The sequence below is a fragment of the Arvicanthis niloticus genome, chromosome 13 (assembly GCF_011762505.2).
Source record: "Arvicanthis niloticus isolate mArvNil1 chromosome 13, mArvNil1.pat.X, whole genome shotgun sequence".
Classification (NCBI taxonomy): domain Eukaryota; kingdom Metazoa; phylum Chordata; class Mammalia; order Rodentia; family Muridae; genus Arvicanthis; species Arvicanthis niloticus.
In genome coordinates, this window is record NC_047670.1 from 53,456,851 (window position 1) to 53,483,929 (window position 27,079).

The 27,079-nt window shown below is 49.9% G+C and overlaps 2 protein-coding genes across 4 annotated transcripts; both read right to left on the bottom strand.

The window, feature by feature from the left end:
* Positions 1 to 1,582: 1,582 nt before the first annotated feature.
* Positions 1,583 to 18,565, bottom strand: Cimip4 (ciliary microtubule inner protein 4). Of its 3 annotated transcripts, XM_076911588.1 has the most exons (7): positions 18,496 to 18,565; positions 18,333 to 18,420; positions 12,945 to 13,005; positions 9,080 to 9,507; positions 8,233 to 8,377; positions 1,932 to 2,042; positions 1,583 to 1,738 (listed from the first exon to the last, which is right to left on the bottom strand). In XM_076911588.1, exons 3-7 carry the CDS (start codon positions 12,964 to 12,966, stop codon positions 1,647 to 1,649), a joined length of 798 nt encoding a protein of 265 aa, XP_076767703.1. In that variant the 5' UTR covers positions 12,967 to 13,005; positions 18,333 to 18,420; positions 18,496 to 18,565; the 3' UTR covers positions 1,583 to 1,646. The 3 variants fall into 3 exon arrangements, with proteins under 3 accessions (XP_076767703.1, XP_076767705.1, XP_076767701.1); XM_076911590.1 differs by lacking the exons at positions 12,945 to 13,005; positions 18,333 to 18,420; positions 18,496 to 18,565 and adding an exon at positions 11,667 to 11,757; XM_076911586.1 differs by lacking the exons at positions 12,945 to 13,005; positions 18,333 to 18,420; positions 18,496 to 18,565 and adding an exon at positions 9,723 to 9,843.
* A 1,914-nt stretch (positions 18,566 to 20,479) lies between these two features.
* Positions 20,480 to 26,872, bottom strand: Tst (thiosulfate sulfurtransferase). The gene is made up of 2 exons (XM_034517094.2): positions 26,126 to 26,872; positions 20,480 to 20,949 (listed from the first exon to the last, which is right to left on the bottom strand). Exons 1-2 carry the CDS (start codon positions 26,718 to 26,720, stop codon positions 20,651 to 20,653), a joined length of 894 nt encoding a protein of 297 aa, XP_034372985.1. The 5' UTR covers positions 26,721 to 26,872; the 3' UTR covers positions 20,480 to 20,650.
* Between the last annotated feature and the right edge of the window lie 207 nt (positions 26,873 to 27,079).

A 27,079-nucleotide genomic window follows, 5' to 3' on the forward strand; every position in this document is an offset into this window, starting at 1 on the left:
AAATGGGAAGCATCCTTTACACAAGACTGATACACGAGATGGTTCAATAATCAGGATAATGCTAGCATCTGGACTATAACAGATATGCAGGACCTACTTTAGTGCAACCTGGAATGAGTTTCTCAGGTGCCTTGTATCCTGGTTGCATAGTAGCTACTACATAGAGGTGGGGTCCAGATTTCCCAGCACCAAAGACAGACCTTGCAGAGACTAGGTACCCAGAAAGAGGTTAAGCTGAGCCTTGCATAGTGAACACCCTTAGCTTGATAAATGTGAGGTGGCATAGGATGTGCTTCCTGAGCTGTATCTCTTTCTAAGCACCCCCCCCAACCAACATTTCCCTCATTTGGAGGAGGCTGAGGCTGGGAAAGGGGTACCCCCTTCTGCCAGTGACCTTGATGCTTCCTCTTGCTTTGGTTTATCCAAACTTCTATTTGGGCAATCTTCAAGATGCCCCTTGAAGTACAGTACTGTCTGTGGCATCTCCTTTCACAGTCAGGCCTTCACCATGTGTTCTTGGACCAAGGACATGGGGACATTAACCACTCAGCATAACACTTGCTAAACTGTTGCCCACTAAATCTGCCCCCTTGGATTTTTCCTAGATGCCGGTCACTATACCATGGGGAAGTCCAAGTAAATATGAAGAGGGCCCCATAGACAGATGGCAGATGGACCAGCCTGTGGTACCCACCTCAAGTGTGCTACCCATCCCACTTGGATCTAGACCATCCATTTCAGCTTTGGTGCTGGTCCCAGGTTTATTGTCCTTCCCATGATACCTATCCTACCCGTGGTACTCATCCAAGCTGTGCAAGCATCTCTGCTGTTCTTGTTAATGTATTTATCCAAATTACAATAGCCATGTAGGCATGATACCCATCCCAGCTACAGTGCCCACCCCGGCTACAATGCTCATCCCAGCTATGTAACCCTTCCCAACTGTGGTACCGTTCCAGATGTGGTACCCACCCCAGCTGTGGGCCCTTCTTCACAGCTGTGGTTCCATCCCAGATGTGTCACTCATCAAGCTGTGACAATCAGCTCAGCCACAGTACCCATCCCTGCCATGGTCCAGAACTGGTGGCTTCTGTAAGGTCCAGGAAGACTAAGGTTGTGCTGAACTGCCTGCCCACATTTCCTCTGGTTCTAGAATGTCTCCCAGGCAGCGTCTACACCTTGCCATCCATCTCATTGGCCCAAGCTGAGCCACACGGCCATTCTGAACCAATCAGCTTGTGCCTATGACAGACCCATCAGATCTGCTCCTAGGCTGGGAGAGATGAATGGCATGGACAATTCCTCTGACATCTGTGGGTTCATGTGGGAGGAACAGATATCTAGAAACAGTTAAACTCTGCTATGGGCTTATATGCAGGGTGCGACCTAGCAGTGTCCAGTAGAGGACCTGTCACCAGATCACACTGGATCAGCTCCCCCGATTCTTCCTGGGGACATGAAGGAAGGCATGATATGTGGGTATCCTGGCTGCTCAGAGCCTCTATCTTCCTCAGCTGTTCCTCCAGCCTCATGCATGGGTCCCCACCCTGGCATGGTGAGAAGCGGCACACAGGAGCAGGGCTCAGACCAGAGCCTTTATTTCTTTATTGGCAACATTCTCGAGCTTCCTTCCAATGTCCTTTCAACTACTTGCCCTTGGATCTGCTCTTTTCTCCATATTTCTCTTCCAGCGCTTTCTGCAAATTCATGTTCATAGCATTTTTCCGGTGCCACCGGCCTGCAGGAAACAGAAGAGGGACCATCACAGGGGTCAGCAGCTGCCAGGGCATACAGACCCCAGTGGCCGTGACCCAGGCCTCTTCAGCTCCATCCCGAGGACCCCCACACCTCCTGCTCTGCACCTTGCAGGCACCCTCCCTGCCCACGGAGGAGAGAGCCGCCCTTCCCCCGCCCCGCAGGCTCCCACCTACCCAGGTCGTCCGTCTTCCTCCCGTGCCAGTGTTCCACGTCCCTCACCGACTTCTCTATCACCTCCGGTGTGTAGGAAGCCTTCATGAGGCTCTTTGTCTCCTGGGGTGGGCCTGTCAGACACCATGAAGAAATCTCCAGGTCATGGAAGCTAGGCGCCCAATGCTTTATTTTAATATTAGTTTACTCTGTGAGCATTGGTTGTGGATGAGAAGGGAAGTTGGGGGGTTCAGTGTGGCCTCAAGGGTTAACCTCTCCCTCCGAGCTTCAGATTCTGTATATACAAGAGTGGATAAGGTCTGCTTTCGATCTTGGGAAGATGAAGCCCATCTTTAAACTCGGCTTCCCACAAAGTCTCAGGACATGGACAAAACAAAGATGTGTTCTTTGATAGGCTGCAGAATGAGTGGCCTTTAGCCCCATTCCCAAGAGAATTCTTGTTGCCATCTGAGCAGACTAGAACAGTCCACACTGCACAATTTCATTGGTGGTGTGAACTCCTCAGCTCCCCTTTTAAGTGAGCCTGTAGTTCTCTGAGATTTCTCTAGCTCAAAATCCCAGACTTTTCCAAATTCCTCCTACAAGCTAGTTTCACAATCCCATGCTCAGTTTTAGTCACAGCAAGGCGTTCACATCTCAGGCTGCAACCATTGTACCGACCAGTTTCCAGCCTCTGTGACAAAATACTTGAGTCAGACAACTAAAGGGAGCAAAGAATTATTTTGGCTCACAGTTCCAGAGGTTTCGGTTCAAGGTGTCCAAGGGTGAGAGAGGAGAGGAGCTCACCATGGCAGCCTGGAAACATGAAAGGTGCCACCCACATTCAGGTGCCCACCCCCACCCCAGACACACACTTAGCTGATGTCTCTGGGTCTAGCTGATGTCCCTCTCAGACATACCCAGAGGCCTTGTTTACTAATCTTCTAGACCTCAGTCCAACCAACATGACAGTCAAGAACAAGTGCCACACTAGGTTCTATACTGAGGCCTGCTACCAACCTGCCCTGGGTGTGAAGATTTACCAAGAGCTAAGGACAGTTCCAGATGCATCCCCCAGAAGCTTGCTCACTGATTCAGCCCTCCCACTAGGAAGCAGATGTGACTATTGTGCCCGTTTCACTGTTGGAGCACAGACTGGGGGAGTGTAAATCCTCAGGGCTGCAGAGTTAAAGACCTCAGCCAGGGAAGCTCCATCTTTTGACTTTACAACAGGGCACCCTGTGTACATCACACCAGGGAGGGATGAGAGAGATTGAAGACACCCTTCGACTGTCAGGGGGACCTCATGTCACATTGAGGATTTGTCTGCTATGCGCTTGAAAGTGTCAAAAATAACCAGAAAATGAAGAGGAACTGTAGGAAAGGGGCAAAAAAAAAATCTGATTGGAGAAGTAAAAATAAGAGCTCATTTAAGTTTTTAAAAAGCATATGAAAAACACAACTAGAAAACACAAAGAAAGGATGGATCGACCCAAATACATCAGCAATAGAAATAAAAACTGACTTCACTCACTGGTTACAGAGAACAGATTGTCAGAGTAAATGATTTCCAGACCTGTATTATTTAAAGCATACTTAAAAAAAAAAGACACAAGAGGAAGATGAATATGAAGAAGACAGAAAAGGATACATCAGCCAAATGCCAGCTGGATGCAATTATATCAAACAAAGTAGCCTGTATGCTAAAAGTAGTAGGAAAAATTAAAATTATGGGGGCTACCACTATGGCTCAGCAGGTAAAAGTGCTTGCTGCCAAGTCTAAGCATTGAGTTCAATACCTGGGACTCATCTGAGGAAAGCAGAGATCTGACTCTTGCAAATTAGCCTCTGACCTCCACAGGCATGCTGTGATGTGTGTGTGTGTGTGTGTGTGTGTCCGTCCTTCCCCCCACACACACACACCCATACACACTAATCATATATATGTGTGTACATATATATATAGAGAACATGGTCCATAGTGTATGTACATATGTGGATGGATAGATAGATAGTAGATAGATAGATAGATAGATAGATAGATAGATAGATAGATAGATAGAACAGTTCTAAGATTGCCTCATTGCAAATATCTGAATAGATACACTAAGGTCAAGAGTCTAACTGATGAGCCTGCTACTGTGGGAAGGATTTAGAGGTTCATCTTTCACTAATTAATAGATCAAGCAAAGACTGTTAATAAAAACTGGCAGGGTTTGTGCAGAAGCCATTAACAGGCCTCTCCTATTAGGCAAACACAAAGCCGAAAGAGGATTTGCAAGCTCATGGGGACATCTGCCAGAACAGCCAGGAGCTGCTCAGGGCTGTGAAGCAGGTCCCACCACCATCCAAGGACCTGCAAGTTCACTGCAGGCTCTGAGGGTGAGACCAAGCTGGACATCACTCAGAAAGGCAAATAAATTTGCAAGTTTGGTATCTACAGCCTGTAAGGTTTATGGAACAGAATGAATTAGAGGTTTGGTCCGAAGCCCTCAGCCGTGATGACAGCCAGGGATCAAAGCCAGATGCGACACAAGCCTCTGGACAGAACTTGAAAACAGGCCCTAGGTGAAGCTATAGAATGGTCAGATTTGGGTTTTGGGGGTGAGGGCTAGCATCCTTTAAAAGGATTACTTTGGCCTTTTAGATTCCCCAAGGCAGAGACTTGCCTGCCTCTCACCTCAGAATAAATCTGATCTACGGGATTGGAGTTTACTTCTGGAGCTTTTGCACTGCCTCAGAATCTGAAAAGAAACGACGACAGAACAAAAGGCTTTGGCCCTGTGCTGATGGCTCAGTGCACACATGGGCCAACTGTTCTCCTAGTACAGGGAACCCCACGTTTCTGTAAACCAACCACAGGCAGTAGAGAGGGGGCTGCCCCAAGGCACTGATAAGCCCCAGGCTTTCAGAGGGTGGGTGGGTGGGCAGGCACCAACCGGAGAAGTACCAAGAACATCCCCAAATGCCAACCAGCAGGGTTGGGGGCATGGAGTTGACTGCAGGACATACCACAGTGCTTGTTTTCAAACCTCTGCTACCCTTCAGCCCACAGCAGCAGAGTGATTACAGTGCTTTAGGGAAACACACACACACTCACACTCACACACACACTCACACACACCACCTCAGAAATGCTGGCCCTAGGGGCTGAAGCTCCTGCCAGTTCAAGCCAAAATCAGAACCCAGACTCAGGTACTTTCTCCTGCTCTGAAGCCTCCATCTGTGGTAGCTACACAATTCCAGTTCTCTCTCTCTCTCTCTCTCTCTCTCTCTCTCTCTCTCTCTCTCTCTCTCTCTCTCTCTGTGTGTGTGTGTGTGTATGTATACATGTGTGCATGTGCCTGTCTGTCTGCTGTTTGTGTGTGTGTCAGCGTAAGTATGCATGGGGGCAGTGTTGTACATGTGTCTGTTTATACTCGGAGGTCAAAGAACTATCTTGGCAGGATGTCATGGGCCTTAGTGGTGGTGTTGGGGACAGAATGGTGTATGTTCCCAGACAGCTTACAATAGCTCAGTGACCACAGTGGAATATGAGACGGATGAATAGAGAGCCCCCTGAGCGCCTCTTGTACATAGAAACCTGAGGGCAGACACCTGTGGGCCCCTGGGGAAGATGGGGCTCTTGGGGAGATAAATATTCTGCACAAAGGAATTAGAAAAGAATCCTCACTGCAGACAGAAGTGGACTTGAAGTGGATTAAGGGCTTAAAGCAAGCCTGAGAAAGCAGACAGGATTGCACCCATGACTCAGCATAGCCTGCTCTCCGCCTAGGTCTGCGATCCACCTCGATCCTTCTGGAAGGTTCCAGCTCCACAATCAGGAACCTGTGCTGCAGGCCGTTCCAGTCAACTGCTTTGAAATCAGCCCTAATCCTGCTCTCACACCTAAGTCAGTTCTTTAGCCTGCCCTGTCTGATCAACTGCTCCACTTCACACAAATGCCCTGAAGGCCGTGGGGACCCAGCCCTCCTGAGATGCCACATGGCACATGGTACCATCCAGGTGTTCAGTGCACCAGCTCAGCAACTTAGACCACCTGCTCTAGTGTGAGCCTGAAATGTCTCCCAAAGGCCCCGTGTCAAACGCTTGGTCCTCCTGTTTGGTACTATTGGAAGATGGTTGAAAACAAAGTAGGATCTACTGAGACTTCAGGTCACAGGGTGTGGAGGAGGAAATAATAGGACCTTGTCTTCTTTCTCTGTTTTCACTTCTGAATTATGAGGTGAATGGCTTCCCTCCATCACACACTCCTTGCTATAACATCCTTCCTTCACCAAAGCCCCACAGGGACAAGAGGCCAATTGATCATCACCTAGGTTACCTTCAAAGCCACAAGCCCCAGTAACACTCTCCTCTTTGGGGGGTTTTGATTTGGTTTTGCTTCTTTGAAAAAGGAATTTATTCTTGTCACCAAGGCTAACCGGGAACTCACTAGGTAGCCCAGGATGTCCTCAAGCTCACAGTAATCTTCCTGCCTCTGTCTCCTGAGTGCTGGGATTACAGGCATGTACCACTGCACCTAGTTAACTTTTTGTAAGTTATCTTGGGCATTTCTGTGACAATAGCAGAAGGCTAACAAACACACCAAGCTGCCATCATGGGTCCCTCCTGGATGTTTACAGTTCTTCCTCATTGCTGGCCCAGTGTCTACCCTATCTGGTCCCACAGATCCTCTGTGTCATTCTCCACACTGCACTGGAGCAATCCTTCATCCAAATTAAACAAGTCCACTCCCCTGTCTCCCACACTACCTTAGTCTCCTACTCTACCCCAGAAAAAGACTTTCTAGGATCCATGACCCAGACTGCTCTTCCTGTCTGGCATCTGCCCTGCCTGGATGCAGCCACACCTCACCAACTCCCATCAGCGAGTGCCAGGGTGAATCCCAGGAGATGAACCTTGACAGGGACACTGACAATCACATGCTTGGAGTGCTGCCGGCCAAGCCCTCATTCTGGTGCCAGTCTCCCAAGACAGGCTGCTCCTGCCTTGTTTTAAGATACTATTTTACATGCCAGTCAGTTCAGGAAAATCCAACAATGGACCCTTGTGAGCCTTGGGAGTTGGTGGAGGCTGGTTCCTGCTCTCCATTGGCGCACTTCCACTGCTTAGGCTGGGTGAGGGGACATGGCTTCCTAAGAGCAGTATTCTTTTACACTCATGCATGTATTTTTATAGTGTTGTAGGTAAGAACTCTTTGGTGACCAAGGTCAAACAGAGAAAGGAGAATCCCAGACTCCAAAAGAGGGCAGTTTGGTCTAATCTGGCTTCCCTCCCCCAGCCAGTGATACCTCTTCCTCCGGCTCAAAGAAAAACCCAAAAAGGCTTTCATTGTGTGTCTGGTTCCTTGGGTGACAGGGGCCCAAGCCAGGGAAAAGAGGTCTTGCCAGACAGACCCTGGGAGCACTGAAGACAGTTGAAGGGAGGAGGACCAGTTAAAGTGGACTCTGGACAGTGAAGCTAAACTGAAAAGGGTGCAGAGAGGAGACCCTGCACACTCGTACCCCAACCCCAGCAGTGGAGAGAAGACCTGGGAATCCTGTGACCCCTATGGACCACCATTGTGAGTCCTGCTTCTCTCATCACGTGACTGAGAGGTCTTAAGCTCTTGGCTGCAAGTCCAGCTGTGACATGAAGCACATGACACCCATGAGCTAAACAGGACTGGACAGGCCAAGTCATCCTTCTAGAAATGGCACCCCTCCATTCTACCTTTTCGCCACGTTAGATATCACCATCAGGCTCCAGGGAAGGAAAAAAACAAATGGCCTGTCACCCTCCTGTCCTGGAATCCTGCCCATAGCAATAAGGAGCACTTTGTCTTTATCAACCCAGTTGTACAAGGATGAGACAGAGATTCAGAGAGGTGGGGGCTCCTATTCACAGTCATCCAAGCCACTAGTGAGTGACTAAGCTGACCTTTGAACCCAAGAAAGCTGCTATTGTCACGGTCAACAAAGGTGTCAGGTCTGGGGTACCTGGGCCTCCTGCTTGCAGACTAGAAAACCATAGGTGTCCCGTGTGGGAGGGCCTCACTGTCACCTGCATAGCGAAGACACACATGCTAGGGACTAGGTGATCCTGGTATTCCCACAGGACATGCCAGCATGGAGAATGCCTTAGGTGCTTGTAATGTGGATGTCTGTAAGGCCGTATTCCCACAGGACATGCCAGCATGGAGAATGCCTTAGGTGCTTGTAATGTGGATGTCTGTAAGGCCGTACCTTTGGGCCTTCAGATCCAGTTGTCCCAAAGACCTCTGGTGGCCAACGTCCTGGGGACCAAGCATGCTTACAACCCCACCCTTGCCTTTAATCTGACCTTGAAACAAGTTGGAGCGCATGTGGTAGCCCAAGTCATAATAGTCTGAGAAAATGGAGGAGGCTTGAATGGGGCTCTGGGTCCTGCCAGGCCATGAGCTTGATCTCTTCTGGCCCTCGAAGATTTCACCGATGGCCTGTCGAGCCTGATGGGATTGGGGGCAGGGACAAGAGACATGTGACCAGGAAGGTAAGTAAGTGTACGTCCTCTCCTTCCGACCCTGCCTTCCTCTCTGCAGGCTGCAGCCCCCAGGGCAGGTTCTACACCTCCCCCCTCCAGTCCCTTGTCCCTGTGGGCAAAGACATGAGGGACAGCAACGACCCTGTACACACTGAGCTCTTACTGTATACACCATGAGGAAGAGGATCTTTATAAGCTTAGCCTGTCCCCACCATTGTAGCAATGAGGACACAGGACTTCAAGAGGTCAGACTTCTCCAGTTTACACAGTTGAGTCACCCCAGAGCCCCAACTTGCAGCCTAATACTAAGGCAGTCCACAAACCAAACCTCTTAGTTTACACTGAGACCAAGTTCTTTCTCATACCAAAAAGAAAACTGAGATCCATAAGGTCAAGTCTGGGCCTGTGAGGCAGGAAACCTAAGTATGAGACCAGTTTTGACACAGAGCAGCTCTTGACTTTGGCAGGGCATGGAACTATCTAGGCCTCCGTTTTCCTAGTTGTAAAGCAGGGATGGAAGGTAGACCTGAGAGCCTTGAAAGTAGCAGGTCTCAATAAAATCCCTAACAGTAGAAGGACCCTTTGTAAGAATGGGTTTGAATCCGTATTAAAGTCTCTAAGAGAGCCTTCCTTCACACCGAGTCTCCCCAGTCCCTGGCTTTGTCACCTGATCCTCAGAGATCAGTTGGTCCACCATCTTGCTCCCAAATTTGTGGCGGATATTTTCAGGAATGATGATGTCCTTGCTCAGAGGCACCGTCCTCTGCTCTGGGATCCTGGAGTCCCGGCCTTCCTCCCCCAGACATCCCTCTCGGAAGGTCTCCCTGGCATCTCTCAAGCTGGATCTGGATGCCCCCTTCTTCAGGTCCTCGGGATGGGAGTTCATAGCCAGAGAAGTCCTGCAGGTAGGAGTTGGTGGTAGAGGTGGAGTCTCCAGGTGGCCCTGCCCCAGGGGACTGCCTGAAGGGCTCTGGGAGAGCCTTGGATGGTACTTAAGTTTGGAGCTGTCCAAGGAGCTATGGGTAGCTCTGAAGGAGTCCATGTCCTGCTGGTTCTCCTTGTTGTTCTGGTGGGTCCTTGTCAAAGTGGTTGTACCTGGTTAGGGAGTAACATGGATGATGAGAGGTCGGAGGGCACAAGATAGTGTGTGAGAAACAGATGCAGGGAAAGTGACAGATGCACCAATGAGAGGGAAAATAGACAAAAATCAGAGAGCCAGAGCCAGATGACAGGGCGGAGCATAGGAGTTATGCCCCAAGGCAAGGCAAGAGAGCAGAGGAGAGGAGACAGAGGAATGTCAGTGGGCAGACCTCCACAGCACACAGTTGTTGTCCCCATAGGGCTATGATTAAAGAGGCTGTGACCCAGGGTTAGCCAGCCTTGATTAGGCTGAACTGCGTGGCCTTGAGCAAGTGATCCAGCCTCTCTGAGCTTTAGTGTCCCCTGGCACACTTGGGTCAGCCTCCTTGCTCACTTTGAACTGCTACAAACTATAAGATTAATCCACTAGACATGGGGGTGGCAGGGGTGGCTCTTGGCTTGGCCAAATTTCAGGTTGGCAAAGTGCCAGGATGGGCTCTTTGCTTCCCGTCTCCCATGTCTTCTGCCTTCCGTTCCAGCCACCTCCCTGGATCTCAGGGCTCCCTCTCTCATTCCCACTTGTATCGCTTGTATCTACCTTCAGTTTATGGCCCTCCACTCCTGTCATCCCTGGCCCAGACAAGGGACTGATGCCTCATTCCCTGGTCACCCTGAGCCACTTCACCTGTCAGCATCACCCAGGCTGGTCTACTACCTGTTGAGGCCGTTCTTGCTTTTTATAAGTTTTTAAATTCTTTAACCTTTATTTTTATGTATAAGGGTTGTCTCCCTGCATCCAAGTCCAGGCGCCACATGCCCAGTGTTGGCTTCCCAGAGACTGGAGTCATAGACAGTTGTGAGCCACCATGAAGATACTGGGAATCAAACCTAGGTCTTCTGGAAGAGCAACTATGGCTCTTGACAGCTGAGTCATCTTCCCACCATCCACCACCCTTCTTTTGTGAAAGTCAAGTCAGATTATTTCTTTGATTACAGATACACACACACTCTCTCTCTCACACACACACACTCACACACTCACGTTCACACATGCACAAGAACACTTGTCGCCAATCCCAGGCTGGCTAGGTCAGCTCTCTGCTCAACACACTCCACAGTCCTCACAACCCTGGATTTTCCCTTTCTACCTCAACTAAAAGCTCCACAGTGCCTCCTCCTTCCCCGTAGATAAAGGAAGATGGTCACACAGGTGAAGTCCGTGTAGAGGGGCCAGTTTCAGACCTTCCAAATACCCCATGATCTCCAGAACATTTGGGTCCCTCAGTAAAGGAGAAGACAAACAGATAGCTGCCCAATATCAGACCCCAAGGAATAACAACAGCTCATCCAGGCCAGGAGAGTAGCCTCCTCTACTCTGCTGCAGGCTGCACTGATAGCCCCGGACTTGGCTAACCAAGAGTGTTTTCTTTCAGCAGTATGGTGGTGTGTGTTCCAGTACATGTGCTGTGCATAAGAGTCCTTGTGGCCCTCACAGCCTGCCCCCATTCTCAGCTCCAGGAGCCTAGGGTGCAAGGATGTTTTTTTAAAGTGAGTTAGAATGAAACATGAAATTGGATTTCATTTATACACAAAAGCAAAACAAACTGTTGTAGACTGGAAGACTCTTCTGGAATATTTAGGGGCAAGCCAACCAAACATGTTTTTAAAAAAAAAAAAAAAAAATCATTGCACCTCAGGGTCCAGTTCATACCATTGGTAGGTAGGGGATATCTCTTCCTACTTCACAGATCCTGGCTGCTGCCCCATTGCTTGGTGGCCACCAGTCAGGTTTTAGGACAGGCTGGTGCAAGCATCAGGTTTCTCTTCTTTGACTTTCTTGCCCTGTTGAAAGGCTCTACTCAGCTGCCATGGGAGGTAGTGCCAGAACCCTCTGCCCCACTGGAGTAGTGTGGGTGCTTCACCAGGGAGAGGGTGCAGAGAAAAGTGGTCTCTCTCTCCAATTCTCCCCCACTTCCTCCTGCTTGTCTTACTCCATTCTTTGTCCCCCTCCCCTCATCACACACAAAAGCCAAAGGAAGAGATGTCTCCTAGAGCCAGATGGCCCTCCTCCTTTCTTAGGTTCGGCCAAAAGCAGCAGAGAGCCAGGCAGTGGGGCCTCCGTGGACAACTAGGAAGAGTATAAACTGAGGTAGAAAGAACAGAATACACAGCACCTGCCTGGTCAGCAGAAGTGTCACCTGCCCCTAGGAAGACGTCGTCTGTACAGGAGTGAATTCACACACTTCTTACTGACCCAAGGTTCAGTGATGCCATGTCCCCAGCCTGCCCTCCTGGCTGCCTCATCTGTTGAGCCATTATGAAGTAACAATAGCAGCCTAGTCTTCTGCCAGCCTTCAGGGTTGGTAGCACTTTAGGCCTGGGTGGGTCCTGGGTTCTTGGGCTCAAAGAGCAAAGATCATTACCTTTGTCCACTGGGAACCCTCCTACTTGTATCCAGCTTCCAGAAGTATTGAGGGTGGTGATGTTATTCCTTGGTGTCTGATATTGTGCAGATGGGATGGGATGGGATGGATGGGATGGATGGGTGGGATGGATGGAGGGAGGGAGAGAATGGAGTGGATGGGATGAATGGGATGAGTGGGTGGGTGGATGGATGGATGGATGGATGGATGGGATAAGATGGATAGGATGGATGGATGGATGTTTGCCTGCCTGCATCTGGCCTTCTAAAATCTCATTGCATCTCTGATCATCCATTCGTCAGCTAGGTGAACAAAGTAAGTAAGCCCTGCTTTGTTTACTACTGTGAACATGGAAGGGCCATGAACAGCATTTTCTGACTTTGGCCTTTTTATCAAAATGCCCCTCGTGCTCACTCAAAACAGATTCCTGAGTCAGAATTCCCAGGAAAGGCTTAGAAACCAAGGGCTTAAAAATAGCTCTTGGGTGAGTCCAGCCACTGGGAAGTTTGTGACAGGAATACCTTGACGCTCTGCACTGTACTTGCCATCCTCAGCTGCCCTGGGGAACCTTCCCAGAGCTGACCTGGCTCAGTCACACCTGCATAAGACTCCTTTACCCTTCCAGGCCTGCCATGTCTTATACCCAGTACCAAGAGCACAGATGCACACCCCCTCTGCCACCAACCCCAGCCCAGATGTCAATCCAGGTAGAGCTCAATGAGGCCTGATGTACCAACCCTGCCCTGTATTCCCATAGCCTGCACTTTAAGTGCACAGAGTGCTCTCCAACAACCCAAACTTAACCCAAAGAAGCCAGAGACCAGGACCACATTAAGTTAGAGCTTCCAGGCTTGGCAGATGCAGCTCTTCCCTCCACATACCTTCTATGCTTGGAGTACCCTGGGTGGGTTAGCCCATGCCATCTAAAGACCTCAGCAAGACTGAGGGAGGTGAGGAGGTGAGCCCCCACCCCCACCCCACTCCAAGAAGCCAGTCTGTGCAGGCAGTGTTCCCATCTTCCTGTCCTACCTTGTCGGTGGCTCAGCTCCATCGACTCTGGCTCTCGGACCCGTAATGTCTGAGCTTGGCCCTGTAGACAAAGCAGCACATTCTAAGTGGTCTCAGGTGACAGTTTCCATAAAGGATGACATCTGAGAACTGATCAGGAAGGCCCTGGCAATCAGCCAGCCCTGACCAGGGTCCCTGTGCTGCAGCTGTGCCGATAGTTCATCATCTAGCATCATCACCCCAGACCCCAGCACCACCTGCCCTTCACCAGATGCTTCTGGCTAGCCAAGGCCACCATCTGGGCTTTCGTGACCTTTCTCACTTAGCCATTTCACAACTTCTTCTTAATCTCCTCCTATCTCTTCCTTCTGTCTTCCAACAGGTCCAGGAGGCCCTGACTTTATTTCTTTAAATAGAAAGTTGTCATCGGAAGCATCAGCAGCCATGTCAGCACTGCCATTTGGCTCCTCACAGATGCTTGGATGGAGGCTCTGTGCTCCTGAGCTGCCTCAGTTCCTTCCACATGGCCCCTGCATAGGACAGCTAGAATGTGGCAGCATGGGGCAAAGACAGCATGAGACCTAGGGCTTATGAATGCCTGGTTGAGCCTCACCCCAAGTCCATTTTACCCATGGTTTGTTCATTGAAGAAGGAAGGAGAACCCAGGACCCAAGAGCATCTGTTCTGCATTCTCAAAAGCCCTGCAGCTTTTGTACCTGTGTCCTTTCTCCTACGGGATCTTTTCCCCATTTATATTGCCTTATTTAAAGCACATGGGACATTTTCCCCAAGTTCCTTCAAATGTAGTGATGTCGCTGCAATGAAGCCTGGTCTGACATATAAGTATCTTTGAAATAAGGGAGGGACAGAAAGAAGCAGCAAATCTGAGCTGGAAGAATGTCCTAATTTCATTTTTGTTGCTGTGACAAAACACCCTGTCAAAAGCAATTAGGGGAGAGAGCGTTTCTTGTAGCTCACATTACAGTTCATTTTATATTACAGTCCATCCTAGCAGGGAAAAGTGGAGGTGACAGGAACTTAAAAGCTACTCACATCCCACCCACAGAGAAAAGTAAATGGACATGTGCTTACTTCTCGGCTCACTTTCTCCACTGTTATACAGTCCAGAACCCAAGCCCAGGGGATGGTGGCTCCCACTGTGGGCTGGATCCTCCCACTCCAATTAACATAATCAAGACAATCTCCCACAGACAGACACACCCAAAGGCCAACCTGAACTAAAGAATCTCTCAGTGAGATTATTGTGTCAAGTTGACAAAAGTAACCATCAAAGGGGTCTCTGAGGACTGAGGCAGAGAGAGAGAGAGAGAGAGAGAGAGAGAGAGAGAGAGAGAGAGAGAGAGAGAGAGAATGAATGACAGAATGACAGGGGTCTAAGGTCACCCAGCAAGCTGAATTTCTGGTAAGCTCAAATCAGGTAGGAACCAGACCAATTTTATTCACTTGAAAAGTTATTAGTCAAAATGCCCTATTAATTTTGACTAAATTACCTGGGGCCAAGGCTCAGTTGGAGAACACTTGCCTAGAATGCATGAGGCCCTGGGTCAGCACCACAAAGTAGGAATTATCATTTGACCACTGTGCATTTTCTGTTATGGCTCCTGATGAACCCACCCACAGTATTCACAGGCTGGTCAATCTGGAGTATGGACTGGACCTAGTGACTTGTTTCTTAATCAAATCTTAAGGAAAGTGATTCAGTCACATTCGGAATTAGATTCATAGCATTTGCCTGACTGGTCCTCTCCTTGGCTCTCTTCAGTTGCCTCTCTCTGACCTGCCATGCGTGAAGATGTCCCACACAGAAGCCATGTAGAGGGGAACAGGGTACCGCTGGCTGGCAGCTCATGAGGAGCACAGGCCTCAAGTCACAGTGTCCTCAAAGAACCAAGTGTGCCCAGTGTCTGGAAGAACTTGAAAGTGGATTTTCCAGCTGAGGACCCTAAGAATTTGGCCCACATGATACTGCATCCATGGGATCTGACCCACCACGCAGCAGGCTATGGCCATCACTCAATAAGCCCACATTCTTTCTCCTCAACACATCTCTTGGGCACAAATTCTTCCACATGGGACCTTCCGAACTTGAGTCTCTGTAGCCATAGAAACTGTGAGACTCTAGCTTGAGACTTTTTAAAACAACAACAACAACTTGGAACCTTTGAAAACTACTATCTGATCATGGGTTACCTGTGCTATCTGATCATGTGTTGCATGTTCTATCTGATCGTGTGTTGCATAGCAGTATCTCATCAACATACATTTTGGTACCAAGAGTGGGGTGTTGCCAGGACAAACAAATGAGATGAGGGAAAGGTTCTGGACCAAGCAGTGGGTACACCTAGGAGGAGGCTGGGATGCTTGGGAGAAAAAGCCTCCCGCTCATCTTGAGACCCAGATGAGCGGGAATCAAGAAATGGATGCTGCTGTCAAGGGCACATTGGGCAGCGGGACACCATCAGAAGAATTTAGAGGAAGATATTCAGTGGTAAAAATGCAGGGGTGCTATTGTCTGCAGTGATGTGGAAGGAAGATGACAAAACTGCAAACTGAGTGATCTGACGAGAAGCCACCAGCCACACCTCAACTCAGGGCGTGTGTAAGCTTTATCTTTCTGGGTGCTTGTGGGGAGGACCATTAAACATAAAGGAGCCAGGTTTCAAGGCTTTGAAAAGTCTCATACTTGAGCCAGCAAGATGGCTCAGCAGGCAAAGGTACTTGCCAAAAAAACTGATGACCTGAGTTCATTCCCACATTATGGAAGAAGTGAACTGACTCCCACAAGTTTTGTTCTCTTCCACATGAATATCTCTGTGCACACATGTGTCTGTATATATGTGTACACAACAAATAAAATACAATGAAATTTCTTTTAAAGAAAAACGTTCTTATCCTTTTTGTATGCCAAAAGATGCACAACTAGAAGACAGTTCTGGGGGGCTAGGCAGTCAGCCCAGTTAATAATGTGCTTGCCGTGTAATCACAAGGGGCTGAGTTCATACTCAGCACCCATGTAAAATGCCAGAAGTGGTGGTGTGTAGTTGTAATCCCAGAGTTGGTAGGAGGAGATAGGAGAGCCTTGGGGTTCCCTGATCAGTCAGCCTAGTTCATTGATGGGCCACCAGCCAGGGAGAAAAAGTAGGGTGACTGGCACCTGAGAAGAGACACTTGAAGGTTGACCTCTGACAACCACCCACAAGTGCACAGATATGCACACACATGCACACAGACACAGACATTCGAATTCACATACACACATTCACACATACACAGATACACATACAGGAACAGGCATAGAGACACATGCAAATGCACATATACACATGCATACACACAGACACACGTGAAAATGCACATACATGCACACACACATACATGAACATGCACACAGCCACACACATGCAAACGTACATACACGTATGCACACATACATAGACACACATATACATGAACATACACACAGACACACACATGCAAATGCACACATACACACATGCACACACACACACACACAAGAAAAGGCTCAGAGCACTTTCAGGAAAAGGTCAACAGTAGGACATACAACTTATTAACATCATGGGGGAAAAAAGAAGACCAAAACATTAGTTTTAGCCACATGAAGGGCTGACTCTTTATGGCAGTGGTTTTCAACCTGTGGGTCATGACCCCTTTGCTGGTTGACTGACTGCTTTTATAGGGGTCACCTAAGACCATTCCACATATCAGATACTTACATATTTTACATTCATATATTACACACCTACATAATACATATTATATATAACATATTACAGTAGCAAAATTACAGTTAAGAAGTAGCAACAAAAATAATTTTATGGTCACTACAGCATGAGGAACTGTATTAAAGGCACACAGCATTAGGAAGGCTGAGGGACATTGTACAGGTGGGAGAATGGTTTCCTGCCTTACCACCAGCTCAAGGGCCATCCAACATCTGATATGGGCTCAGAATCACTGGGGACCCATGGCGGTGCATCTCCTCCATCCTTATTCTGAACAGGAATGCCTGCAGCATCCCTCATGCCTGATACTTCCTGGCAGCTGATGGCTTCAGGAAGGTCACTGGTAGTGCAAAGCCACACGAGAGCCTCACCCATGTCTGGACCTAATCCAATGATTCCCCAGTTCTCCGTTACCATCATCAGGTGAGATGTCAGAGACCTCAAGGGGGTACATGTGTGATCCATGGAAGAGGAGCACATGTTTCTGGGGACCAGCTGAAAGACTCCCATGGAATCTCTGCTTCACATTGTAATCCACTCCTCTTGAGGCAGGCAGGCCTAGTAGTTTGTTCGATTCAGCAGATTATGGTGTGACTCAGGAACGCCACCTCCATGTTGTAAAGAATGGGTTCTGTCTTTGTTCACATGCTCTCTCAGACTCTTCTAGCCTTCCTGGCTCTGATGGAGACCAGTGGCCATATAGAGAAGCACCCTGCAGAGGTAGCCTCTGTCCAAGAGCCTATGAGGAGCTCCGTCTATGCAAGAAGCCTTGGGGAAAATCTTGAGATCAAAGTCCCAGCCCACACCGTGAGACACTGAGACAGGACCCACCACAACTGTGGCTATATTCCCACTGTGAGGCCATAAACACCAACATTTTAAGCTGCTAAATTCTGGGGCGATTTGTTCCATAGCAAGAGCTGACTGCTACAGCTCACATTAGCATTCGCTGATGGTCTGAGTAGGAACGGCCCCCACAGGCTCATGTATTTGAATTCTTGCTCATTAGGAAGTGGTGCTACTTGACAGGGAGTAGGAGGTGTGACCTTACTGAAAGAAGTGTGTCATGGAGGTGGGCCTTGCGGCTTCAGAAGCTCAAGCCAGGTCCAACCTCTTTCTCTCTTTCTGCTGCCTGCAGATGCAAATGTGGAACTCTCAGCTACTCTCCAGCATCATGTCTGCCTGCAGACCACCATGCTTTCTACCATGATTACAATGGACTAAACCTCTGAACTATATAAGCCAGCCCCAATTTAATGCTTTCCTTTCTAAGAGTTGCCATGGTCTTGGTGTCTCCTTACAGCAATAGACTAAGACACACTCCCTTAACCAGCAGATTAGTGTGTCTTCAGAAGGACCCACAGAGATGTTCAGGGTCTCTGTGAACTTGCCTTCTGTCATGATGGAGAAGATGGGGGTCAGAGAAGTAGGATTAGGGTTGGAGCTAAATAGAAAAGTGAGCGTTTGTGATCCATCGTGAAGTTGAAATCAGCGCTTTCAAATTAGCTTTCTGATCCCAGCTGGTCCCCCATGTACAGTCATAACCCACTATGCCCCTAGAGCTGTCCCTTTTCCCAGAGGTACAGCCAGTTAGAGCAGCCTTTGCTGACTCACACAGAAGATGGACTCACAGCCTGTCACTGACCTGGAGAGCAAAGCCCTGCGAGGTGTAAGTCAAGGATGGCAGGAGGATGCGTGCAGCTGCAGCCTGGACACCTGGCACTCACAAGCAGCTGAGTGGAAAGAAGAAAAGTGAACCCCCAGGTGGTGGTGGGCCCCCACCCACCTTACTGGTCTCTCTGCCTCACCTCCCCAGGTGAACCACTCTGGAGGGTCAGACGGAGTAGCACTGCTACCCAAGAACACCAGTGGGTTACTAGGGAGCAGAGTTCCAAGCTGTTCATTGGAGTTGCCATAGTGACACTATGCACTGACCTTTGTTACCTCAGAGGCTGATAGGCTCACCCTACCAGGGTGAGGGGCCAAGATTGAAAGGACAGGAGAGACTCTGATACACCCTCTCAGTAATAACCATTGGGCAGCCACCGAGGTCTGGCTATACATGTGCCAGGTTCACAGGGCTCAGATCAAGCATAAAGGACACTCTGGGAAGTGCAAGGAAATAGTAGACAGCATGACCAAGTCTATCTAGGGAAAGGGGACAGGGCTCCCAGAAGGGCCATTTGAGCTGGATCTTGATGTATGCCTAGGAGCTCACTGGTTTAGAAAAGAACAGGAGAGGCATGAGGCTGTTTAGGAGCACCAGTGTGGCTCAGAGTAATGAGTCTTCTTCAGTACCCGAGCTGGATGTTGGAAATCAGGGAATACATTTAAAGGATGGGTGTGACAATGAGGGTCCTCTCCACCTTAAACTACAGGGCTGGCTATGAGCTCAATAAAGTTGCAATTTCTACATGGTGATGTGGTGACAGAACCATGGGTGTGAACATTACTAGTTCCGCTGCCCAGTGGGTACAGGTGGGCATCTTGCAGCGTCTCCCCAGAAAAGAGAGCAACTCGACTAAATCTGGGGTCCACGGGACCTGATATTTGTTGGATAAACATTTTCTTTTTTCAGTTATGAGGTCCAGGCCGGCCTTAAAATCATGACCGTCTTGCCTCAGCCTCCAATGTGCTGGTATGACCGGCGTGTGCCACTTCAACAAGTGAGCAGCTTGCACCACGCTCTTCCGGGATCTCACTGTGGGACAGAGCTGGCCTCACGCACAAACTTCTTGGTTTATTCTGTATTACTGCTAACCCACAGTTGTGGGAGCAGGCATCTAAGAATGGCTACCCAGCCTCTCAGAAGGCTACGATGGAGGGCCTGACTACGGCCAGTGGGGCTCATCTTGAGACTCTCTTGGGGACGGATATGCCTGCAGGCACACATGGCTGTTGGTGGGACACTTCTTTGTGTTCTACTGGACATAAGGGCTTAGGGTCTCACTACCTTCTCAGCCCCTCGTTGTGTGAATCCCCACACACTTCATCAAAGCCAGTGAAGAAAACAGACATCAGTCTTGTTATGGGCGGTCCTAGGAGTGGCTTCCCATCCACTGCCCTGTTCTGTGGGCTATAAACAAGTCATACATCCTGTCCTTGTTCTAAGGGAATGAGAAGGCACATACCACAGACCCTGTGAGTCAAATCCCCTTGAAGGCTTCTCTCACTCCCATAGACATAGGTCCCTCCCTGCCAAACCTGTGCCAGATGATGTCACTTCTGGGGGAGAGCCCCCAGGGCCAGCAGAGCCTCAGATTGTCTTGCCCTGTGGAGTTGCCTGGAAGCTGTGTGTATATCCAGGATGCAGCTGTCGTGAATTGTCAGCCATGTCGGGGTGGACTGTGGTGCTGCACCTGCTTCTGAGTTATCCCTTCTAAGTGACCCCTCACCCCCCCCCCGGCCCCCTAAGTAACTCCAATAAAAACTTGGTTCAACAAGTTGGACCTGGGATTGAGACACCCCACCCCCTGAAAAAATCCAGGTCTGGAGGAAATGTTTCAATTCTGAAACATAGTTTCAATTCTGTCTGGTAACCATTGTTGCTTTGGTCTGTCATGGATTCCCTTTCCGGGTGAGTAGGGATGTGTGTGTGTGTGTGTGTGTGTGTGTGTGTGTGTGTGTGTGTGTGATCTTAGGAAAAGTCAGCCACACAACACAGGAGAAGGCAGCCAGGTGCCTTCTAGAACCAAGTATAGCAATGGTGTCCACTGAGTGGCCTTTGTGGTTGAAAGTTTACAAAGGGGGTGGGAGGGGCAGCGTGAAAGCAGGGCAAGGGAACAGACACACTACTGAGAAAAGGCACTTTATTCAGTGTAGAGGGAGGGAGGGAGGCACCAAGAACAATTCTAAAATCCTGTCAATCTCCATGGCCTAAGAGGTGAACCCACTGCAGGTCACACCAGCCTCACTAACGGGAACTGGCTGGATTTGGTGGGCAGAGGAGGAGGCTGCACACACTCAGGCCTTCCCACTCTTCCCCTGGGACACACGGGTCTCTGGGGGCGCCCTGCGGAACCACTCCGACCAGGAGCCATCGTAGACAGCCACATCAGGTTTGCCACAAAGGTAGGCAGCCAGGGCAATGTGGCAGGCGGTGACCCCCTTGCGGCATGTGGCGATGAGGGGCTGTGAGAGGTCCACCTTCTTGTCCTGGAATATGGCACGCAGCTCCTCTGGGCTCTTCTCGAAGCCGTCTTCTGTCAGGAAGTCCATGAAGGGCATGTTGACTGAGCCACGGATGTGGCCCGAGTCCAGTCCTGGGCAGTAATAGAGAATATGGATTAGGAGGTGCATGGGGAAGGGAAGTAAAGTATCTGAGGGCCACTGCCAATAGAAGTAATGTCTTCGCTCTCTTAGCAACTCAATTTCTTGCATGGTCCGCTTATTGTCAACACTCAAACACTCTTATAGACCCAAGCCTGCAGGCCCTGTCCCAAGATCTGATTTGATAGAAGGATGTTCCAAGTCACTTCTTCTTGAGAAGACATCTGTGTGCATTGCAGACCCTCCTAGTTTGTCCCCTAACCTCTGGGAATTGCCTCTGTGCTCTATACCTCCGGTTCTATTACCTGCAAAATGGGCTCAGTAGTACACACCTGTGTCCCGGGATTACTGGGGAGAGCAGGCGGGATGAATTCACATAGAAGCTATTTAATTTGCTGCTGCCAAGGATATGGTGGAGAGAAACTCGGTGGGCCTCCCTGGACAGCTGTTTGCACAAATACCGAAGCCAGCTGTGAGTCATTAAATAAACTCTCCTGTGAATTTATTTTACAAGTGAAAATGCTGAGGTGTGCTAACATGAAATGCCTCAGAAAGGACAGGCTGACCCAGGACCACACCCAGTCTTGGTGTTCCTGTGAAAACAGAAGGGGATCGCCTAACAGATACGTGTTCAAATCCTATCTCTGCCATTCACCACACTGATTTTCAGCTACCTCTGCACCTCAGTTTCCCCCATGGGAAATGAATGTCCCTGGGTGAGGGCAAACAACATAGGCAATATTGAATCTGAATGTCATCAGCCCCCATGCTGTGGCCCCTCTAGTAACAGGTGGTGTGCAGCTCCCTCCACACACCTCTGAAGCTTAACTGTGAGCATGACAGAGGCGAGGCAGGCCAGGGTCCCTTCTACAACACACCCCGTGAGGCTTTGGAAGAGTCAGAGTGGGCAGTAACTCACAGCTGTAGTCCCTGTGTGCTGGAGGCTGAGGCAGGAGGATACATAGTTTGAGGCCAGCCTGGTCTATGTAGTGAGTTACAGGTCAGTCTGGGATATTGAATGAGGCCTCATTTGAAAAACATCAAGCCAATAAAAGGGGAAACAGCAAAGATGGTTCATGGCTGGCTGGCAGCACCCAAAGGACCCATGCTCTATCAGTCCCTGCGTGCTGAGCCACTGCTCTCTTCCTTGGGCACCTGCACCCCTCCACAGACAACACTGAGAGTAAGGCCCACACCGGAACTGCCTCCATCTTTCAGGTTCCCCAAATCCCCAATAACATATTATACTTGGACCACAGAGCAAGACAGAAACAGCATGGCAGGTATGGTGGGAAACGGAGGAACAGGCTTACAGAGGATACCCATTGGGTCAATGCAGCAATGTGAGAACCTCTTCATCCCAAAGAAGATTCTAGAATCACCAGCACAAGTAGTCCTCTGACTGAACACTTGTCCCTGCTTGAAAAAGACAGTGACATCCAGACAGGTCTCCCAGCTGTGACCTGAGACCAGTTCTGTGTAACCCTGCCAGTGAGGAGCAGCTGATACATTAACTGTCAGGATACAGTGGTTTCCTGCAGGCCCTGGGGGAGAGATCGTTTGCACCGAGCCTCTGACTGCTGTTTTCTTCTTGTCAGTGACACACCAACTTTATTGTTGTCTTGAGTCTGTAAAAGGGGCCTTGACTGGGTAAGGATGAAGCTAAAGACACTGGGAAGCTTTGGCGCCAGCCCAAGGAGGTAGCAATGGCAGCTCTGCTATAAAGGCTCAGGACCCGTCTGTCTGTCTGTCTGTCTGTCTGTCTGTCTGTCTGTCTGTCTGTCTGTTTATGGGTGAGAGGGAGGGTTGAGGAGCACACCCGTGTAGATGTGCACATGGAGGTCAAAGGGCCACCTAGGCTGATGCTCCTCGCTGGCCCATGCCCCTGGAACGTGCCGTTTTAGTAAAGCTGGCTGCAGTGAGTCCCAGAGATCTGCCCATCTCTGCTTCCGCGGTGCTAGGGTCCTGAGCATCAGTCACTGAACTGAGTTGGTTTGGAGGATCTAACTCAGGTCCTCATGGTCACAAGGCAAGCAGTCTCCTCTCTGAGCTACCTCCGCAGTCTCTGCCTGGGGACTTTACAGGAACAGAAGCCACAGCCTTTGTGCAGAGGGACCTATGAGCCCAGGCCAGAGAACTCTGGAACAGGGCCAACCAGAGGAAGGGCTTGCAACTAGAAGCAGGCTTCCTACCACCCTCCTCTCCTCTGCAGCCAGCACCCCAAAAGCGGGTTCTCTAGAAGAAGTTCTCTAGAGAACTATCTCTCCCTCGTTCCTCACAAAACTGAAGAGACTTTCCTCCCCATCTCTAATGGGGATCCCAGGCTCAGAGAGATTTCAATAACTTCCCCAGGGACACATAACAGAGGCATGGGAAATCAAGTCAGACTCCAAAGCCTATGTTTTTTTAGTCACTCTGAGCTCCCCTGGAAAACAAGGCTGAGGCAAGGTATTACTGAGATGACTTCTGGTGTTCCTCAATGGCCTAGAAGTCTATGAATTTGTGTTCCAGGTTTGGCTGAGAAGGTTCATTCAAGTCAGTAGACATATTAAGACCCCTTAGGCTACGGGTGGGCATGGTTGTTGGAGGCCAGGAAAACCTGTTTGGACTATTCTGGTTTTCATCCTAAAGATAGGGAATCCAAAAGGCACCCTGGCTGGGGCCCAAGAGGCAGGGCCATAGGCAAAGGGGTTCCTCACTCCCACATAGAAACAATGTGGAGTGGTGACCTCTCCTGCCTCAGCACTCATGTTTGCTCTGGCTCAGTCCACCCTCCATGACAGTCCTAGGCAAGCCTCACTTTGAGGTCTGCAGCCCTGAGTAGAGTGGGGCCAGGCCCTCCACAAGACCACTGAAGATTCCAGAAGTGACTGCATCTAGGGGTCTGCAAATTGAAGCACTCAGCATGGACCAGCACCCTCCTCCCTCCTCATCCTTACCCACCCCTGGGTGAAATAACAGGGTCACAAGTACCCAGGGTCAACAACTGAGGAGTGAGTGCCACCTAGCCAAAATATAGAATTCCCATTTTACAGATGAGGAAAACTGAGGCTTGGAGAAGGAAGACAACCTACTACTGGCAAAGCCCCCAGAGACCCCTGAATTCTAAGGTTTCTCTCTTCTCTATGATTATTCCTACTTACTCTGGGTACCCAGACTCTGTGGCCTGACTTAGGTCTGTCTTTGTTTGCTAGTGTCCCTTCCTGTGGTTACACACAACTGCACCTAAATACTCTTTTATTCTGCATGCTTATTCAGGACTCTAAAGCACATGAAGGCCTGAGGGGCAGGCAATTGCCCCCAGAGAGCAGGAAGTAGTCATAGGTCTCTGAAGACCTGTTTTTTTTATTTCTGCCACACTGGGTACCTTCAGGAACACTCAGTCAAGGCCTCCCCATCCCCCATGTTTTATATCTGGACTGCTGAACCCACAGGAACCTCCCGAACCCATCCCACAGAGCAGACCATGACCTTGGTGGTGTGCATTTGTGTCCAGCAAATCCTCTTACAGAATGAGTCAGGAAGCCCATCCTCTGCCTGTGTAGATGGCCCTGGACTTTGCTCAGTGCCTTCCCCTCCAAAAGGCCCCTGGAACAAAAAGCCATGTACTGTGACAGGGCTGGGGACCTCTGCTTGTTTATGAACAACCAGGAAACACAAGGTCAAGCGGTCGGGCTGAACCCTCCTCCACATAGAAGGGGCTGAGCTGGAATGAGAACCCAGGCCCCCTGGCACTCCAGGGGGATCAGAAATGGTAGGAAGAGTCATGAAGAAGAGAGGGACTTTAGAACTCAGACAGCCTGTGCCCCTCTCCAAGCCTCAGTTTTCCGCATCTGTAAAACGATGGACGCTATATCTGGACCCTGTTATCACATTTCTTGGTTTTCTTTCCAGCCTGCCAGGAAAGCTCAATGGCCAGCTCCACTCTCCCTTCCCCCACCTTAAGTTCCAAGAAGAAAAAGGGCTTTGAGCCAAGACCAGGAGAGGCTGCAGGCATTCCACGTCCAGAATCTCTGGAAAGTGCCTAATGAGAGTGCATCTTTCTCTCCTGACCTTTCCAGAGCCAAGCAGGCGGGGAAAATCAAAGGCCTGGAGAGAGTGAGCCTGGAGCAATGCCAGGCTCTGCCAACTCCATGTATGGCCTTGACCTGCTCCTGCCTGTGTGCCTAGGCCCCCCTCTGTCCAGTGGGATGACAATTTAGTATTAAGACTGTAAAAACATCAGCTGGCAGAAAGGAGGAGACATTTTGCAACAAGTTAGGCAAAATGTTATCTTGGAGTTGAGTCATGCAGGGCAGGGGCACTTACTGATTTAAAAAAAAAAAAAGTGGTGTGAAGTGGGCCATGACTCCTGTACTCTGGAAAAGCAAGACCTGGGGTCGCCTCTGGTCAGGTGTCTCCAGAAAGCAGTTTATCATCTCCTGAGATTTTTCCTGACTCCTAAGCTATACAGACTCCTTCAGCTTCCCCACACATACAAAAGGGGACCCAAGGGCCATCTTTCCCGGAATGTCTAGCACAGGAGGTTCCCCTGAACCTTAGGAAGTGGTGGTGGGACTGAATGGGTTTATATCTGGATTTAGAACCCGGGTTTAAAATAAAATAGTACCGGGTTCAAATCTAGATTCTGCCACTTCACTGACCAAGGAACAATATCCTAGTGTTTCATCTAAGTTAGGTATTTCAGTCCATCAACATCTCTGGCACAAGCTGACAGCTGCCGTAACAGCTCCACAGACAGCCTGTAGCTACTTGTTGAGATTACTGGTTGAGGTGCTAGTCAGGGTCCCAAAGGAGCTCAGGGAAGAGCCTTATTAGTGTTTGAGAGGGTTTCTGGGCTCTAGAGGGTATGAAGAGATTTGTAGACCTCTGTGCAGCCATGCAAAAGACTGCTTGTGGGTAGAACGTCCTTTGGTACATCTATTGCATGTGGGAGAGCTGGTGCCTGGAAGTGGGCCATGGATGGACAGGCCAGCAATCACCTAATGGGGGCACCCGGCTATGGCACACAGGGCCCTCATGTGCGTTGCAAAAGCCTTCAAAGTTGGCTGTCCCCTCCCATTTTACAGATGGAAAGACAAGTCTACCTGGAGGGACTGAGGGTCCAAGATGTTTTGATTCCCCATCTTTTTGTTGTGCAATCCTCCCAGGGGCCACAGGAACACCTACCTACTGCATCGGGCTCCGGTTGTGTGCCCAGGTACCGTCCTTGGGCCCGAGAATCCACCAGCTGGAACCTTTTAGACTGGAGGTTCTCCAGGACCTGCTCATAGGTCTTGAGAAGGGAGAGGTTCAGTGTGGCTTTGAAAACGGCTGGCTCTGGACGTGAGGGCTCAGATGTCACCGGGTGGCCCTCCTTCAGCCAGTTCCGGAAGCCACCATTGAGCACTGACACTGTTCGGTGGCCAAACACACGAAACATCCACCATACTCTGGGTGCATAGAAGCTGCCCAGGTCGTCTCCATCGTATACCACCACATGTGTGTCGTTGCTTATGCCCAGGTTGCCCACGTAGTCCCCAAAGTGGGCCTCACTGGGCAGCATCATCTCATAAGGCGAAGTCGTGTCCCGGCATTCCTCTATATCAAAGAAGGACGCACCAGGCACGTGTCGCTCCTGGTACTCTTTGCGAGCCTGGCGAGTCCCGGGTGAGTACCACGACGCGTCCAGCACCCGAAGGCTGGGCCCCAGTTTGCCAGACCGAATGGATTCCGCCAACCACTTGGTGGAGACCAGCGCCCGGTAGAGCACCTGATGAACCATAGTGTCAGCTCTGCGTGTCACCTGGCGCGGGTGGGAACCAGGAAAGAGACAGGCAGGCCAAAAAGGACTGAGTGCGGTGGGCGGAACCCAGGAGGCGGGGCTGTTGTCCCCACTACATTTTCCCAGCGTGCAATGGTAACTACACTCCGAGCCAGACTCACAGTGGGAGAGGTTGGCAAATTCCCTAGGGAAAGCCTGCTCCACTCCTCCCACTGCTCCCGCGCTCTCCCTTTCTGGTGCTTAGGAGGGCAGGTGGGGGTGGCCAAGAGTTTCGGAGCATTCCTATGGCAGCAGCTGGTGGGAGGGGCTGGCTCAGGACACTGCAAGAATGGAACAAACAAACACAAGTCCTAGATGGA

Coding starts and splice junctions, on each gene's coding strand:
- Cimip4 (XM_076911586.1), bottom strand. CDS start 9,750: ATGGGGACAACAACTGTGTGCTGTGGAG. Junction 8,378..9,079: donor AACTGATCTCTGAGGATCAG/GTGACAAAGCCA, acceptor CAATCCCATCAG/GCTCGACAGGCCATCGGTGA. Junction 1,739..1,931: donor GAGGAAGACGGACGACCTGG/GTAGGTGGGAGC, acceptor TGTTTCCTGCAG/GCCGGTGGCACCGGAAAAAT.
- Tst (XM_034517094.2), bottom strand. CDS start 26,720: ATGGTTCATCAGGTGCTCTACCGGGCGCTGGTCTCCACCAAGTGGTTG. Junction 20,950..26,125: donor ACCGGAGCCCGATGCAGTAG/GTAGGTGTTCCT, acceptor ATTACTGCCCAG/GACTGGACTCGGGCCACATC.